This window comes from Xiphophorus hellerii, chromosome 12, assembly GCF_003331165.1.
Source record: "Xiphophorus hellerii strain 12219 chromosome 12, Xiphophorus_hellerii-4.1, whole genome shotgun sequence".
NCBI lineage: Eukaryota > Metazoa > Chordata > Actinopteri > Cyprinodontiformes > Poeciliidae > Xiphophorus > Xiphophorus hellerii.
Window position 1 is genome coordinate 25,685,478 of NC_045683.1, and position 18,742 is coordinate 25,704,219.

The 18,742-nt window shown below is 41.0% G+C and overlaps 1 protein-coding gene across 2 annotated transcripts; it reads right to left on the minus strand.

Annotated features, from left to right (window-relative positions):
* Positions 1-198: 198 nt before the first annotated feature.
* Positions 199-5,964, minus strand: npy8br (neuropeptide Y receptor Y8b). 2 transcript variants are annotated; one of them, XM_032578445.1, is made up of 4 exons: positions 5,736-5,964; positions 5,379-5,474; positions 1,407-2,655; positions 199-1,283 (listed from the first exon to the last, which is right to left on the minus strand). In XM_032578445.1, coding segments are annotated over exons 3-4 (1,104 nt in total). In that variant the 5' UTR covers positions 2,510-2,655; positions 5,379-5,474; positions 5,736-5,964; the 3' UTR covers positions 199-1,282. The 2 variants fall into 2 exon arrangements, with proteins under 2 accessions (XP_032434336.1, XP_032434337.1); XM_032578446.1 differs by having other exon boundaries at positions 199-2,655; positions 5,379-5,552; positions 5,736-5,959.
* Between the last annotated feature and the right edge of the window lie 12,778 nt (positions 5,965-18,742).

The window sequence follows — 18,742 nt, forward strand, 5'->3', positions numbered from 1 at the left end:
TAGAATGACCCAATCAAAGTGCAAACCTAAATTTGACTGAGAATTTGTAACAAAGCTTACAATTTCTGTTTGCAGGTATTATTCATCCAATTTGACAGAGCTTGACTTCATGTATGCTGGTTCTCATTTCACAATTATGTACTATTTTGTCTTGGTCCAACATGTAAAATCCAAATAAAATACATTGAAGTTTGGGGGTGGGAGGCAGTGGTTGGGAACACTTTTTTGTACATTTAAAACCACAATTTAGATTTTAGGCCCAGATATTTTAAAAATAACTTTTGAGTCTCAAGTATGGGTGCAATAATTGGAAATGTCAGGTTAAAACGTGATGTAATGAAGTTTATTGTTTCAATGTAACATAGCTCTAACCCAAATATTACAACACAGGTTTAATCATTAAAGATAATGTATACGATTTAATGCGATTAAAAATGCACAAAGTGTCTAACAACAGATCCACCGAGAGACATTTGCTAGGCTACAAAGTGCTCTTTACTTTAGACCACACCATAAACTATAACTCTGTCATGTGATATATATACAGCAGAAGAGACCTGTTCTGACAAAGTCCTTTACTGTCACTTTTATTTTGTTTTATTGCAGCTGATATGCGATTGTACGGCACACTTCATGGCACACACTATCCCACGCATACATAGAGACCGGAGTCCAGAACCCGGCTGACAGCACGAGACGTATGCTGCTCCGGCCGAGGTTATCTGAGAACCACTGTTACAGCACTGGCGGTGATTTTAGATAATGACAAAAGCATTAAGACGGTGCCAGTAAATTGACTGAATGAGCGCCTAAAGCCACATCTAAAGCATTAATATTGTCTCCTTCAGCTGCGTGATAAGTTTCTCGGTTGATAATCATTAACACGTCACAGTTCACAATCCCCTTAATTTCTTCATCGCCGCTATTAACATAAAGCAACTGAATTGAAGGGAACATTTGCTTTGTTTTCTCCAGCACTCACTGGTTGTTGAGCACATTTACAGCAGGATAAAGACAGGAAGAAGTCCTCTGAAAACTCCAGACTTCAGAATAGATGTTAGAACGTTACAGAAAAGACATGTTCAAGAGTTTGAAGGCCGTCTATTCATTCGTAGGTCCTTGCAGCATTTGTTGTCCAGCAGTAGTTCAACTGGTCCAACCTTTGAACCGTTTGTTATCTACTTCCTCTTCAGTGGGAACACTCTTTAAATCAAGACAACTGTGCCAGGCCAATGACATGTCAACACTTTGCTTTTCACTGTTGCTTCATAGATTTTCACTTTGCAAATGATGAACTTTCTTCAAAATCAACAAAGAGAAACCCCAAAAAAGTCCAATGCGATGGGACACTGTTGGTTAGGTAGTCTTCTTCTACTAGATCTTTTCCATTTCATTGGGGAATGTTTTATGAGTTGATAGTGATTGATCCATTGCTGAAGACTGACCCTTTGGTGACCTCTGTGCTAACAGTAGACAGTGGGACGATTTCGTACCTATCCACCGGCCCCCAACAGCGACAGCGCAATACAGTGGACTTAAGCTGCTTCTGGAAGTTGCTATTGAGGAACCCATAGATGATCGGGTTGACGCAAGTGGAGACCATCGCTGTGAGGTGGCAGAAAGAAAAGATGATGTCATGGCCGCAAGATGGGATGGCCTCGTGGTTCCAGTCAAACACCGTGTTGAAGATGTTGAGTGGAAGCCAGGAGAGAGCGAAGGCCACCACAATGGAGATCAGCATGGCATTGATCCTTGTGGAGCCCTTGTTCTTCTGCTGAGTCGCATTCCTGCCGCGCTCCACCATGTCCTTCCTCCTTCTCAGACGCAGGTAGATGTGCAGGTAGCAGACCAAGATGAGGGTGAGAGGAAGCAGGTACTGGAAGACAAGCAGGGAGGTGGTGTATGCGCGGCGCTTTGGAATGGACGGCCACAGTTCCATGCAAATGAGGTGGTCGCTGACAGGGATGGGGAGACTCAGGTTCTGGAAAGGCAAGGTAAGTACACTGTACTTTAGGAAAGGCACAGATATCAGGCAGGCCACGATCCAGGTGACGGCCACTGCCACGTGGGACTGGCTCACCAGTGGTTTCCATCCAGTCGGGTGGACGATGAGCTGGTAGCGCTCCAAGGCAATGAGGACGAGGGAGAAGATGGAGACAGTAACTGAAATGCACTGGATGAAGGGCGTGAGCTTGCACATTGTGTCGCCGAGGATCCACTGGTCCATCAGTGTGTAAATGATGGTGACTGGGAGGCATATAATGCACATAAGAATATCAGAACAAGACAGGTTGACAATGAAGATGTTGGTAACGTTTTGCATCTCCTTGTGCCGCATGATGACGAAAACCAAGCAGGCGTTCCCGATGAGGCCCACGGCCATCACTATGCTGTAAGCAATGATGAGGAAAGTGGTCCCGCTCACTGAGAGCGAGCAGTCCTCCGTGGACTCCCATGGTATCTCTCTCCACAAGGCCTGGTTGTGATTGGTGTTGTGCTGCAGCTCCATGATGTTTCTTAGCTCCCGTCAACAAAAGAAGCCTAGATGAATTCACTTTGTCACACCTGCTGTTATAACGTCATGAATTTTATTTTCACATTTCAGTGTTTTGTCATCCATAGTTCCAGGTTCATGTTTGTCTTCTTTTTTGTGGCCTAAAAAAAGAAAAAAATGTTGATTTGAAACAAATTGCATTTGAAAGGGAGTCAGTTTATCAGAGTTTGTTATCTTAGGTCTAAGCAGCAAAATCAATAAAATCAATAGCCTTTATGGGGCCCTAAACATACCCTGAGAACTTACCAAACTTTGCATAAAATTCACCCCCTATGAAAATTATTATATTTCAATGGAATCAAAGTGGGTGTGGCCAAATGGTTCAACGGCGCCCCTTAGACTCAGACATGTTGTCCTGTTTAATCTAGACACTTGAAATATTAGTGCACAGATAAGACAAGCAAAAAGTCTCCTGGACCCGCTTCCTACAACAAAGTCAAGTCGGACACTCTGCTTCGAAAGGTCCTTTTAAGGGTTTTGGTGATTTTACACACGTCAAATTTTGACAAACTCCTTCTAGGGATTTTGAGGCATTGGCTTCAAATTTGGTCAAATACAAGCATTTTGAGAGACGGTCTCAAATATTAGTGAATTTTAACTATTCACACGCAGCTGTGCTCCCTAACTCTGTAAAAACCCGGAGTCCACTGTAATAGTTTATTAGACCTGCACAGTAATTGGAGGACCTAAAATTGCATTGATTGTATTAATTGTGATTAACACTTTTCTTACTCTGCCTTTTCTCCTACATCATAAAGTTCTCACTACAACCCTTGAGCTTTAGCATCTTGGTCACTAAGGTTGTTGTGGACACCGTAAGAAGAAAAGTCAGTATTACTGCCCAAATACATTACCAACAAACAGTTATTAGATCAAAACCTGATCTATTACGTAGAACCAATATTGCCAATATTTTTGAGTTGAGATTCAAGATATTGTATTTTTAATACGCATCAAAACATACATTCCTAACCTTTATCTGAATTTTACAAAGTGTCAAAAAAGTGCATTAAAGAACATAATATCGACATGTGTTTTTATGGACTGGAAATTGTGAATTCTTAATTTTGATGCTTTGATTGAATAGATTTTTTTTTAAATCATATTTTTCAGCAACTGTCTTGCTAGTCACCATTCAGCAAAACACGGGAAAATCGGTCCAATGCATTAGTGCATCTCTAAATACAACAATTATTTCATTGTACATGGACCAGTGTGGGTAAAATAGACAGCATTCAGTGCTATAAACAACTGAAAACTACTTCTAATTTAACAGGTGTTTCTTCTGAAGTTTTGCTAGCAAATCAAAATACGCATAAATTTACTGCATGTTGTAGTAACAATTGATGAATGCATAACTTTGTAATAACTGTATTGATCAATGTGATATAATATTTTGGCAGCAGGAGGATTTTTTTTAAGCAATAAGCTGGTGTGATTCATTTTGTCTAGATACCAAGGTATCCTGATATTTTCACTCAAGGTTAGCAAAGAGTGACTATCTCACACTGACTCAGCTGCTACCATGCATTTCAGGGACAAATTTCCCTTTGTGCACATCGGCAGTGGATTCACTATTAGAATAATGGGAAATCTGTGATGGACATTAACAATGTATGTGTGCAGATGTGAGGCTGTTAGGGGAAACACAGATTTTCTCTCTCTCTTCTTGAGTGCAGACTGTAAGAATAACTGATGCACTCATGGAAGATTATCAAGAAAGAAAAACAAAGCAAAAAGAATTAGATTTTGAAGCACTGCTATAATAGCTCGCTGATTTCGATTTCCATCACAATAAAGGGGATAATCATTGCACTTTCGTTGACAATCATTTCCTATTGCTGCGTTCTTTCCCTTTGACGGTGAGAATCTATTTTCTATCTCCCCCATAGATATGTTCCCAGTGACAGCACATATGGTCTTTACAGGCACCCACTGTATAAATTAATGTAGTGGAACACATCGCAGAAATACAGTCCGGTTTCATTAAACCAGGACTAAGAGCATCTGATTATTGTGCACAGATATCCTTATTTGTGTGCACATTTCTAAGAGTGGATGCACAGCCCTAAAATCATTACTGATTAGCTGATACGATCTGCCCATGGCTCCATTCCCCCAGAATATTAGTTTTGCAACACAGCTATGCAAACAGAATTATATCTGCGGGATTTATCATATTTAACAGATGACTCCTTAACAATGATAAATGTTGACAGGTGGGACATTAATGGCTTGTGGCCGTCTCTGTTATGAGCTGTAATGACCTATTAGGATGTGCTGTTTCATTTGTGGTGATTAGCCTGAGTGTTCCTCATCAAAGAAGCACAACCACAAAACAAGTTCAAGTACCATTTAAAATCCTTTCCTCAAGAATCCCAAAAACAATAATAAAAAAAAAATAATAATAATAATAATAGTAAAAAATCTTGAACTTAACCCGGCCAGATTTCTGCTTGTTTGTGCTGCTGGTACTTGGACAGTGCAGCCTTGATGCTGATTATTTATAGCAGAATTTGTTCATTTAAAGTGATGCAGTGCTGTGTGTTGTGTCTGCTGCCAGAGACAAGCGAGGGAATTTACAAAAGCAATCACTGTGAAGCTTAAAAGAGATTGCACCCTTAACGACACAAAGGATTTGCAATTTTAACAAAGGAATGAAACCTGATAGGGGGGGAAAAAAAACCTTAATACATAGATACATTTAGTTTGATGTATTTTTTAACAGATTTTTGAGAATACATCAAGAAATGCAATAAATAAAAACACCTCAGAAATACATGAAAAGCTGGACAGAGAGGAAAGTGTTGCATGTGTGACCTACCCGCTGTCCTGGATCCGCGGTCCGTCTGCAACAGTGTGGCGTCTGCTCGCTCCGAGGCGGACCTTTTAAAGCTCCGGGGGCAGGTAGGAGATACTCCTGAGCCGGGGAGGAGACGCAACACTTAGAGACCTGATGAACGGCCAATGACTGGGAGCCACTTGCACTTTTAGCGAGCTTTGTGGAGAACAATGTGACCAGAAGGGAAAACATAAAAAAGAATATGTTTTTTATTCTTCGGGGGAAAAAAGGAGTCCTGAAGCTTTGCGGTGGTATATTAGAAAGAGATTAAAAGCTCTTCTAAACCGGTATTAAAAGGCTCAGTTACCATATTCGTATAGGAAATAATGTTGTTCTTACCGCAGTCGCCTTGTCCTGTGGGACTCTGCTGTGCTCCAGGTGAGTTGTGTCGGTGCAGCAGAAGGTGGTGTGCGTCCTGCCAGGATCCCGGACAGGAGCTGAGGCTTCTCTTAAAGCGCCCTCATCGTGCCTCAGACTCTGGCGGGGATGTAGCTGACTGACTGACTGGGAACATCTTACATAATAACTTCTGCGAGGCTCGCACGCGCGCGCCAACGCGTGAACACCACCCGGGTCGCAGTCTGCACGGCTTGCGCGCGCACACACACACACACAGCACGGGGCCAATGAGGAAATTGAGTTGTGTGAAATTTGCAGACTGAGCATGGTGGGTTTCACCCACCTGAAGCTCGGGAAGGCATTAGTGGTGACATTAGAGAAAAGGGACCGAGGTCAGCGAGGAACCCGAGTGGGCAGGCTCTCTATGATACAGCTAATGTAATATTTATATAGGACTTTAGTGAAGCTGCGGCAGCGAGTAAAACCTCCTGTACATTCCAGACATTTTAAATGCCCACCCACAGACATTTTAAAATACCTTATTGATCTTAATTAATATGTAAATAAATATATATGCACAAGGTCTGAATATAATCGTTAAGCAACCCTTTACTGCAGCAAATGAAGCTTTTCTAACTATATATTCCTATCTAACTATTTATATATACCTATCTATCCACTGTGCATGATGTTTGATGAAGAACGCTCCAGCTGGATAGGGGACTCAGTGTAAATAATACACTACTATGTCTACAAAGAATGGAGTCATAATAATAAACGTGACGGCAGCAGCTATTAAATGTCATACTTATTATTTTAAAGCATCCTAATTCTACAAACCCTACTGGGATAAAGCACATACAAATTCAGTATTTGTTACATTTGAAGGTGCGCGTTGACTTTTGATCGTCACTTATTGAGTCTTTTTATCTGTAAGCAAAACATATTAGCGGGTTCTTTGGCACATGTGCCTTGCATGACCCCTGACCCCTGTAGCGCCACCCTTTGGGTGTCGGACCCTACAGGTTGGAAGTTACATGACATTGGATTTGTTTTTGGTATGTAGTTAGCACAGGTGAGTGTTAAAACATTGCACTTTTGGTCATAAACCCAATACTAATGGGTAATATTTAATATGAGTGTATTAAATGAGTATGTTCTTGATTTTTGTCGATGCAATTAGACGTGACAAATTTGTTTCTATCTCTGGCTGCATGGAAGGTCAGTTTTCATCACTGGTGGATTTAGTAAGAGGGTTGTTGGTTTAAAGTATGTAGCGTTTGCATGTTCTCCCTGTTCTTTCATGGGTTTTCTGTACAACTTTGGACACCAGGATCCATTAACGTGTATCTTAGATGTTTCTTAGACATGCAGGACAGATGCCAGCGTCTAAGAGCCAAAAACAATTCTGCCTACTTCTCATTCCTTACTTCTGATCCCTGCTGTCTAATGTTGATTCTTACCTACCAGCATGAGCACGAACAAAGCAGAACTAGCCGGGTATGTTTGAGTGATCTTTTCATATTCCATTACTCAGATGTGGGGTTTTTTCCTAATTACTGAACAGCTATTAGTGAAAGGAATCACAGACTTAGTTATTCGATGCTCAGAACTACACCACACACTTCCTCACTCCCATAACACCTAAAAACACAGTTGAAATACAGTAAGTTGAATAAATATTCAGATTCCTTTGTATTTTTGGTCATCTGCAGAGGCACTTTGTAAGAAGTTGCTAATCAAGCATGTGTTCCCAGTTCAGGATAATCCACTCAAGTTTCCACAAGGGTTGCAAGTTCTGTCCTTTAAAGTAGTAACAACTTAGAGCCATTTCTATTGCAGACAGAGTGAGCACCATTGATTACATATGAATTACATAGGATTTGATACATAGAGCACATTTCAAAATGTACTATAGTTTATTGAAATTGGTGACGTTGCATGTCAAAGAATTTCAGAGGCTTTCCTTCCTTCCATTGTTTCTCTTTAATGGCTTCGTAATGTCATGACTTTTGTCACTTGTTTCATCTTCCACAGCATCGTAATATTTGTAAAGATTATTTCCACGCAGACTGCATCGAACACGCTGCACTTGAGGAAATAAAACAAACAACATGCAGCACCGTCTGCATCTTTACTGGACCCCTTTGCCATCATTTTTCCATCATAAAGACCAAATCAAACATCTTCGCGATGCAAGTCCCCCGTTCACATCGCTCTGCCGCTAACACCTTGTACTATTTTAAAGCCCATTTCTTGCACCTCCTGTGAATGTGCGACAGATTGTTAACTGCTTCTTCACACTGTCCCCACACACTCCTGCTTTAAGTGGAGGCTGTTGGAGAGAACAGTAATAGCCGTTTGTCTGAGAGGCAGAGCGGCGAAATGACTTGCCACCAACAACAACAGCTCCGTAGGTGTTTGCTCGAAGCAGAGGCACGGGCATCGAGTCGCTCGAGACGACGCTTCTGCAAGTTTTTAGATTAAGGCAGAGATGCAAATACAGGACGGGTGGAAATTATTGGATGGGCTGGATTTTAATGAAAAACCGTCGGACATGCTGGGACGCACCTATGCGTCTTCCCTGGTGCAATCAGTGCTACTGTCACTCACTTTGTGATTTTTCTTTGAAAGGCCGTTGTTTTGGCCACGGAAAAAAAATGGGTGAAGCAATTCCTTTGAAATCTTGACATCCCTTGGTCATGAAATTGCGCTTTTGACGGCGTGTCCAGCACTTCCACATAATTGAAAGGTGACATCTCGGGTCAACGCAAGAAATTGTGGCCAGAGAAGTTTTTGGACAACTTCTTCCAAAGCCTTTTTTTTTTCTTGCACATTGGTCAAGTGGAGCATTTCACTGCTAAAAACACTCTGAACTCTTTAATTTCCGTTTAGTACGGAATCTGCTGTGACCATATTGGGAGTCAAAGAGAGGCCCCTGTTACGTAAGCACTTGCACGAGCAGTTCTTGTGGGAAAATTGCTAACAACTTTTTCGCGGGAGTGGCAGTATGCATCAATAAAGTGCTTCGCCCCATTAACAATGAATTTTTCCTTCCGCTCCAGCTCCTCGAATGTGTGTTTTATAGTGACTGGGGAGCCCTCCAAGGCGCATATTTGTGTTTTTGTAATTCCGCAGCCTGTTTTATGTGTGTGATTTATTTCTGTTGTTCAGACGGAGCTCCGCAATAATTTTCCAGAAAGGAAGGAAGGAAGAGAGACCAACTGATGGAAAGAAAATAAATGTTATTATATTATTGTCAATTAGTGAGGTATTAAAACAGGCACGGTGCAGACAGAGGGCCTTTTCGAGGCACATTCAGGTTGGAAATGTTGCCCATAGGTATTAGATAATTATAGTTTTAGTTCAGAAGCATTCTATTTCTCAATATAAGGAAAAAGACATGTTTATCAGAGGAAATAAATGGCTTACCAGGACATTGCAAAGGCTCTTTGAATAATACAGCTGCTGGTGGGTGAAAGATTGGAATTAGGGTTGAAATTAGGTCTAGATAGATAAATATAGGTCCATCCACAACCAGAATGAAACAGTTCTCCTCATAAACAAATAAAAACATGAGGTTTTCATAGAGAGACATATTTTACTTTAGATTTAAAGGTGCAATATCATGTATTTTTCAGGTATGTAGTGCCATATTATAGGACAGTCAAGTAATTCTCTTACCTTCAGTTGTTATAAAAATGTTACGTATATCAAATATGACTCAAAAGAAATGTGACCTTGTAACTTAACACTTTGAAATTGGGCCTCTGTCTCTTTAAAACCTTCTGCTCTTTCTGAAATTCACAACATCACTCCTCTATTCACCCTTTAACAATGCTGTTACCAGTGTTGGACTGAGAAGTATGTACATCAAGGTGTTTGCTAATTGTTGCCAGCTAGTCTGAATGAGCTGAGCAGGGGAATCGGTGGGGCAGGGCTGCTCTGTGAGGCGGATCCTCAGAAACTTGGAAACCGCAGCTCTGAGGTGGAGGATCTTCTGTAGACAAAGATCCACAAGGAAGAGATTATTTTCGGGCGTTGTTTAGAAAAGAGAGAAGCCTGAAGGCTGATTCACTGTTCTCATCTCAGTGTTGGATCCCTTTAAATCCAGCGACATCTTAGAATCTACAGCTCATCTTCTTGTGTTTGGTGTCATGCCTGAAACTGTGACGCAGTCTTCCCTGCAGTATTGCATCTTCCTGCATGAACCAAAGTTGAAGTGATCCTTGACATCATCACAGCAACACAGCTCTTTATGTCCCTTGGGGCTTTAAATAACCCGAGCCAAGAACAAATGCCACAGTGCCGCAGGTAGAGCGGGATGACAACCAACCTTCGGTGGCACAGATCAAATGTGACACAGAGCTCACCCTGATGCTCTTCTCGTAAAATGTGGCTTCTGGTTGCAGCTTAGACACACAAGGGAAACCCCTGTTAATCACGGTTGACTGTACTGTTCCCTCAGGAGATAATCAATGTTTTCATAGAAACGATGGATCGAATGTCTGCTTGTGCGGTAGCCGTCTCATTTGTTGCAGTAAACCTGTTCAGAGTTCGGCAGATTGAGTCGATAAGTACTAGGAACCGTTCTAGGAACACTAGAAAATGCAGTTTTAGTGACAATAAAACAACACAAGATCAAGGGCACTAACTGACCCGAGCGACATTTGTTATCGCATTGCAGCAGAATTTGTCAGGGGAATCTGTTAAGCCGCAGGGCAACAATCGGTTCTAGAAGTTGATGTGGGAAAAAAAATAAAAATAAATGTTCAGACGAAGGATCTGAGCTGCTCAAACTGTGACTGCTTGACAGCTGGGTCAGCGAATGTCAAAAACAAGATGCCTTGCTGGAGTGCAGTATCTCATGTAACTGGTTTACAAAAGAGCAACTGGAACAGACTGTCCACAATGCACTTTTGTTGACCAAAGATTGATAACACTTTAGATATAAATAGGATTTTTAACTTAGACTAGGACATTACTGTAAATAAAAATGAAAATGATGCATATTTGAATATTTTTTTTCCATATAAATGAAAGTATCCATCCAGCTTTAGTCCAATACCCTGAACTAGAATCCAGTGCAGCCAATCTCCTGCAAGAGTCACCAGGACTTTTAAATAGTTCACGTCTTTGTCACGTATTCTCAGTTTTTGTGAAGGCCTCAGTGTTTTTGTTATTTAACAAAATCAATTGAAACCAGAGGTTTACACAAGTTACATAATAAAAGACACATACACCTTTTGCTCTCACTGTCGGCCACCAGTTAACTCAAATGTGTCAGGTAACCAATCAGAGGTTTCCAAACCCATCCTCTGGGCTTTCCCTGGTCATTTAAAGATGTAGTACTTATTCTGCATTAAAACTTCTCATTTTGAAGACATTAATAAAGAAATCTGACATATTCTCATTATTGTGGCATTTAGCAAATAAACATTTATTTGGTGCTTTTAACTGACCTATAAAACAAGTTTTATCTGATTTAACCTTAGACAGTGAGAAAAAGAAGTGTATGTGTCTTTTTATTTGACATACATAAACTTCTGGTTTCAATGTACTTATACGTAGCTTTTTTTTTCATATGAACTCTGTGTCTCTGATTTAACTGCCCATCGCTTTGTACCACAATCTCAGTCTTGTGAGCCTTTTGGCTGCAAGAAATCGATCACAATGAGGTGAAAACGCACTAGAAAACTCTCAGCTGTGTGCTGACACCACTTGACTGAGTTTCTGACTTTTCTTGAGACAGATTGTGGGCATTGGTTGCTGAGAACACTTTATTTATTTTTTTCTAGCCCATTTCTAATAGTCTTGGGAGATCAGTGGGTGTTCTTTTTCTTTTTTGTTGAAAGATTGAGCTTTGGAGTGGGTTGTTTTTGGACATTGCTCATTCTGTACATTGCTCATTTTTTTCTAAAGGGAAAAGAGGGATGGAAAAAGTCTCTTATAAGCTGACTGCAGTCTTATCTGCAAGTACTGTGACTGAGTTATTCACCAAAGTTTCACCACTTTGTGTTCACGGGAGAACCATGTCGGATTTTAAGGTCAGGACTCTTGAGGTCTCTGCGACTTTGAAAGTCAAAAATTCATCTTCGCGTGCATTCCAGTGGATTTTGCATGCTGGGAAATTGACTGTTCCCATATTGGGGTTCAAAAGAAGTTCTCTAGTGAGCTTACCGCTAATTATTAATAGCCTTTAAAATTGGAAGCAGGAGTGAGCTGCTTCAACTTTATTAACTTTATGGATTCCTTTGTGGAGAAGTTTAAAGAAGGGTTAGGTCACAGAACAATGTCTTAAGCTCTGGAAGCTCACAGAGAACTGTCCTGTCCATCCATCCATCGAATACTGAAACACTAAACAGCTCCAGAGCAACAAGCAGCTGCTTAGACCCTCTACTGCGTTTCTTAGTAACTTTGGCCAAAAATTATAAAGAATCCGGCTATATATATATACTGTATATATATAGTATATATACTGTATATATATACTGTACGTATATATATATATAAAACTTGGAGGTTTCAATGTAAAAAGAAAATGTATTCATTCCTTTTATGGAGAAGTTTGATCATTTTCAAAAAGTAGAACTTGTTTTTTTTAGTCCTTTAGAATATATTAAGATATTGTATAAATAAATAAAAAAAAGGCCTTTCTTTTTATTTTTTGGTTTTGTTTTGTTTTGAAGGGTCATGTAACTTTTGTAGCTTTTGTGGCTCTAAGTAACTTTGCTCAGCTAGACCGAAGGCAAAAATGGCTCTTAGGGTCATAAAGGTTGCTGACCCCTGACCTAAGCAAACAGGACGAGCAAGGAGAGTGTCAACCAGAGGAGCAACCAAGAGGTTGCCACAATTCACAATCAGGCCACAATTCTGGTATATATTTTTGTTAAAATGCAATCAAAATTGAACTGTTTGGCCTGAGCGTAACCTCTGTTTTCACCACAATGAGTCATGGTGGTGGCAGCATTATGCTGTGAAGATGCATTTCTTCATAACATAGAAGCTGATCAGGTAGATGGATGGAGCTAAAAACGATCAAACCAAGCAAATGGTTTTAGATCATATCCACGTGTTTCAATGGGATCAGTCAAAGTCCAGACAAAAATTCAATTGGACGGAATACGCCCAATTGAATTCGAGATTTCAATCTGACTGAGTTGCTTCTGACTTAATTTCTTTACTCATCACTGAAAGCAGTTTCTTCTTGCTTCCTGTTGGCAACCGAGCGGAAATCCCTCTGACAACAGAACAGAGACATCTGAGACACCTGAAGAAAATGCACATTGAGTATTTTAATGCTCAATGTGCATTAAAATAAGTAAATAGGTGAACAAGATATGACTGAGGTCTAATAAAAGAGAATTAGATTAGTGTCTCTGACCCTCCCCTTTTTAAAACATATACAGTAAATGCCCACCATGCCCTTCCTGTTTCCTTGGACCACGTGAGAGTTCGTCTGGGCTCTGAACACATCCGAGTGTGCAGCAGTCGCTCTTCTGTCCCGCCTCGCTTCTGGCTCAGCGGTTTCCCCTCATATGATTCAGAAGTTACAACTACGTCGTCACCGCGAGTCGGGACGGTAGATGTCGCACCCCCAAAAATAGCCCCTGCGCCTGCATCAAGAGCTGAAAAGTGGCGGAGGAGCACACGCCCAGACACATATGGCAGATAAGATCCCATTACTCTTTTAGGTAATTCCAATTAAAATGAGTCTAAATCATATTTTCAAATTCTCACAGTAAATCCGCACGGATCAATGCTTCATGTTCTGCCTGTGTCAAACACAATGTCCCTCGTCTTGCAGTGGCGGCGAAGGGAAAAGGTTCGTGACACAGACCTGTCCTCTCTTTGGTGAGCTGCTGTCAAGGCTGAGTCCAACCCAGCAATCTGGCGCTATCATGTCCTCGCTTGCTGTCTTGTGTAATATGCTCCCCTGGGAGATGCCCAGTTTCCTGGTGCGTGTGTGGCGGGCTGTGTGTGAAAAAGTGATCATTCCTCATTCTGTTTCTTCACACAAACATGCAAAAAAAAAAAAAAAACTATTCCAACTGAGATTGGTGCAATCTTTAAATGAACAGGGGAGGGGGGAAAAAAAGCATTTTTCTTCCTATATCAACAATCACTGACGCTGTAGAGCAGCAAACACTGTAGGTAGTGCTAAATATTTTAGCAGCATTTGGTTTGCTTTTTTCTGCCTCCCCCTGTTAGGAGGAAAATTTCTCAGCCTTGTTTTGTACAAAGACTCTGACCTCGAGAGACAAGGGAAGAAAAAGACCCCTCTTTTTTTGGCTGACTTAGGAGCTGACATTATGGTCGAGCAATAAACGTCAACCAGTTTCTGTTTAATTCAAAGCTGAATACAGACAACATATTTTGCAATTTGTTTCTCCACAACTTCCGGGCTGTCCAAGGAGACAGAATCAATTTGAATAAATACAAAGAGGGAAATCTGCTTGAATTCCCATTTTGGTTTCAAGCTCTGACTCACCTGGCGGCTGCTGCCTTAAAGCGGTTGGCGGGGCTGGAAGTTGTTGTGTTTGTAAGACTTTGGTCTGGGGGGGGGGAATTGATTGCCTTCCCTCACAATCACCAGGCTGCACGGGGAAAATATTGTGTCACTTAAAATGATCCCTTCAGCTTGTGAATCATAGAGAGGGCTAGTAGGTGTGATGGAGTGCGCACGGTTCGCTCCTGCTCTTTTATGAGCCATATTTTCAGGAGTTGACATGTTCACATTGTCAGTTCATTTACCTTTTCTCTTGATTATTCAAACAAAGCGTGCTGCTCTGCGGAGTGACTGTGTTAAATTAATGCACGATCTTTATGGCCATGCGTGCTTATTAATTTGGGGCTTTTAATAATTGACTGGACGGTTCTTTGCTCAACGTGGAGCGACCATACACCAAACAGCAGAGTTTTAAAAACAATAGCTGAGTTCACAAGTATGAATTCATGGTGAGTTTTCTCTAACCCACACACCATCAAAAGTATTATTCCTGTATTTCCAGTATGTTTTTAAAACTGTCACTATGTGACAGTTTAACATGAAGACATGAAGACAGATGCTCCTTCCTGAGCAGTCAGAAGAAATTCACCACTCAGGCCCTCTAGCACCTCCTAGTGCCTAAGTGGGAAAGTCCAGGATTTTCTCTCATCCAAACATGGTGAAAAAAAACATCAAGCTCCTTGTCCTTCTCCTTATGGATTTGCTGTCGGCTACATGAAATACACTGGTTCGTCAAAAACAACCAATCAGAGCCAGGAGGAGGGTCTTATGCTGTCAATCATCCTGGTATACAACTGCGTAATGTGCTAATGGCAGAGAAATAACCGTTCCAGGAAAACAGTTTATCCAACGTCATCAGCGGCCATGCTAACTAGCCTTAGCATTCATGAGAGTCTCCAGCTTGAGGAACTAGCCTAGCCTATAGGAGAGAGGAATGAGCAGGATGTATAAGAGGATGATTGATAGCGCTAAGAACCTCCTCCTGGCTCTGATTGGTTGTTTTTGACGGACCAGTGTATTTCATGTAGCTGACAGCAAATCCACAAGGAGAAGGACAAGGAGCTTGATGTTTTTTTTCACCATGTTTGGATGAGAGAAAATCCTGGACTTGCACACTTAGGCACTAGGAGGTACTAGAGCACCTGCCCTTTGTCCTCTGGACAAAAAAGTGCCCTTATGAAATCTTTGTTTTTTAATTCTTACCGTGTACTGTATGTGGCCCAAAAAAGCTATATGGTTATTCATTTGAAATAGTTATATATACATGATGTTCAAGCTGTGTCTATAAAAAACAAAAAACAGGAATTACCACTACTAAGGAGACCTTTTGTTTCTACTTGAGAAAATGCCTGTGCACACCGATTCAAAGGTTTTCTCTGACGTTTCATTGATTTCATTTCTCTATGATCGTTCAACCCTGGTGAAAGAACTTTTCATTGAAACTATACATACTACAGATATCACATCCATTAAGATTTCTGGTAAGAAATATTACACATTATAGCTGATTTTGCTTTGCTTTGTACATTTCAGCATTAAAAGGTTTCAGTGCCAGAAAATAGAGAGATGCAGGCCAACTAACCGTCACCAGTGGAGCTGCGCTGTCCCAAACTAATCAGCTGTATTGTCCTTTGGTCTGCCAGCTTCTTTTCTTATCAGATGCAGCGAACAGAGGCTATTTTGTTGCACATGGCTGGCACATTCACTTTCTCATAAAAGCCCACTGCATGGCTTGTTAGGGCTCATTGTGCTCTCGGCATATGCTGTACCTGTCCCTTCTAAAGATGCTCAAAAATGGCACCTTGGAATAATCTCCTGCAATAATGACTTAGGCTTTGAAGTTTGTTGGGATTTTTTTCTAAAAATAAAAAATAAAAAAAGCTAAAGATGTTGATTAGGTTTTGTATTTGTTGAAGATCGTGGCGGAGGCAGTGTTCTGTTTCTCTGTAAGCCTCTATTCCCAGCCTCCATTTTCCAGTCTTTTTGCTTGGTGGAAGCTGACAGCTCATTCCGTAAATGCTACCTACTTTGTTTTCATTTGTCATTGCTGTCCCGTGGACTGCACAGCCCTCTCTGCACAGCCCTCTGCTGATGAAAGGTGATGCGCTGCTAATGCACTGGAATGCTGCACTCTCGGTAATGGCCCCACCAGTGGGGCTTTTTTTTGTGAAATCAGGGTCCAACAGAACCTCCACTGTTGTGGCCTCCTCACACAACATCCTGTGATCAGGTAACCCTAATCAGCCACAAATGCGTGAAAACGAACTGGATTGTTCGTAGCTAGTCACGACAGATTTGCATACTGTCACATTTGCGGCTTTCCGTCCTATACCAGCAGTGCAGCAGGCAATTTGTTGGTTGGTTGGTGGAGCAATGCAGGAAGAAGAAAAAGTGCCGTCTAATATGTTTGGTGACTCCTGTCAAAAACATCTATGCGTCCAAGACAAAAAGTCCGCCCCTTGCCTCCCTTTCGGTTTTTCCTGGCATGCTACGCTGCAGTTTACATCGGACGGGAAAATGGATCAAGTGATGGATCATTCCAACTGTGTTTATGCAACCAGAGAGAGGAAAGAAAAAATCTCTGCATGTCAGGAAATGATGTACGCAAATCGAAGTCACAACATAAGATGAATGGAGCTGTAAAGCCTAAGCAAGGCGGAAGCTAGTGTTATTTTTATATATATTTGTGCGTGTGTGTGTGTGTGTGTGTGTGCGTGTGTGGGTGTGCGTGTGTGTGCGTGTGTGCGTGTGTGTGTGTGTGTGGGCGTGTGGGTGTGGGTGTGTGTGTGTGGGTGTGTGTGTGTGTGTGTGTGGGCGTGCTCGTGTGTGTGTAAAAAAGCCATAATGACCAAAGCTGCCTCAGAAAATCTACCAAGCTGCTGTTATTGATGTGGAAAACAACAGATGGGGAAAAAAATTACAGTGAGTTTGCAGAAGCATTCACACTTTTTGAACTTTCACACATTGTCACTTTAGAACCACAAGCTTCAATGTAGTTCCTTGAGTTTTTATGTGATTGACCAACACAAGTAGTGTGTAATTATAAATTAGAAGGAAAAGGATAAATATTTAAGTCTTTACCGGCAGGAGAGAGAAGGGAGGAAGTGACCTGAGACTGGGAATCGAACCCAGGCCAGCTGCATTGAGGGCTACAGCCTCTGGACATTGTGTGTGCATACTACCCACTGAACCACACCATACCCAAGTTTTATGAATATTAAAAGTGCGGTTTGCATCTATTTTCTTCCCACTGAGCCAATAAATTGTAGAATCACGCTTCACTGCAATTACAACTGAGGATACTTTGTAGAAAATGTCTCCACCAGATTTACAGTAGACCCTGAAATAGTTGCCATTCTCATAGCATGATGCTGCTACCACCACATTCCACTTACCTTTTTATTTTCTTTTTTTTTTTTTTAAAAACTCGCCTCAGTGTTCTGCATATTCGTCTATAAAAAGTCCAGTTTCAATCTGATGCCAAATTTCATTTGGCTTTCTTTGCACAATGGTCACTTGGGTATAAATGGTAGATAGTTAACTTGCCAACTTCTCTGACCTGAGCTGTGAATATCTGCAGCTCCTCCAGAGTTACAGCAAGATCTTTTGGCTGCTTCAGTGACTAATGCCCTCCACGCATAGTCTGCCAGTTTAGGTGGATAACATGCTAAAAGGACTTTATATTTCCAATTCTCCAGTCAGTAAAAACTCCACACAGTAATCGTTCATACTCACGCTGACGGTGTGTTCAGACTCACAGATACTATGATGTAATGAATATGAATGAATGAATTTTTAAAAAGGTATCTTTGCAAATTAACAATTTGGTATATTTTTTTTAAATTTTTGAATAAAAGCTCATTTTGCAGCCTTAATTTATTATGCATTGTGTATAATCTGCTTGTTTTTTGGACTGAACAATGTTCCTGCATTAACTGCAGGAAGAACAAGGGAAGTCGACGAGATTTTATGCTCAGCTTTTGCTGTTGGTGGGTTTTAATGGGTGGCTGCTGTTGGGTGCCATGAAAACAGTTTTGCATCTGACAGCTCCCTCTTGTGTTCAGCAGCTAGAATTGATCAAATAACCCGCCTGCGTTTAGTCGAGCAAATGTTAAAGACAAACAATAAGTGTGCCAACATCCTATTAATAGATCCACAAAATCTTAGCAACAACGACAACGTCTTGCTCAGTTTTCAATAAAGACCAGACACTTTCAACAGCAACTCTTTGGATGACTGTGATAGAAAAATGTAGTGCAAAAATCTTGATAAACATCTCTTCCGTTTTATTTTCTTTGTAATCATTTTTGGCCCTATGTTTTCAATTTAGAAAATGTGTTTTAAAATAAAAACTGCTAAGGCGGCTAAAAGTAGTGCAGCAACATTTGATAGTAAACATTGCTTTGGGGAAATGGGATAAGAAGTCAGAAGTCATTGCGACGTGATTGGCTCGTCCATAGAAAGTGGGCGGGATGAAGAAAGACTAAGGACCAATAGT

Coding starts and splice junctions, on each gene's coding strand:
- npy8br (XM_032578445.1), bottom strand. CDS start 2,509: ATGGAGCTGCAGCACAACACCAATCACAACCAGGCCTTGTGGAGAGAG.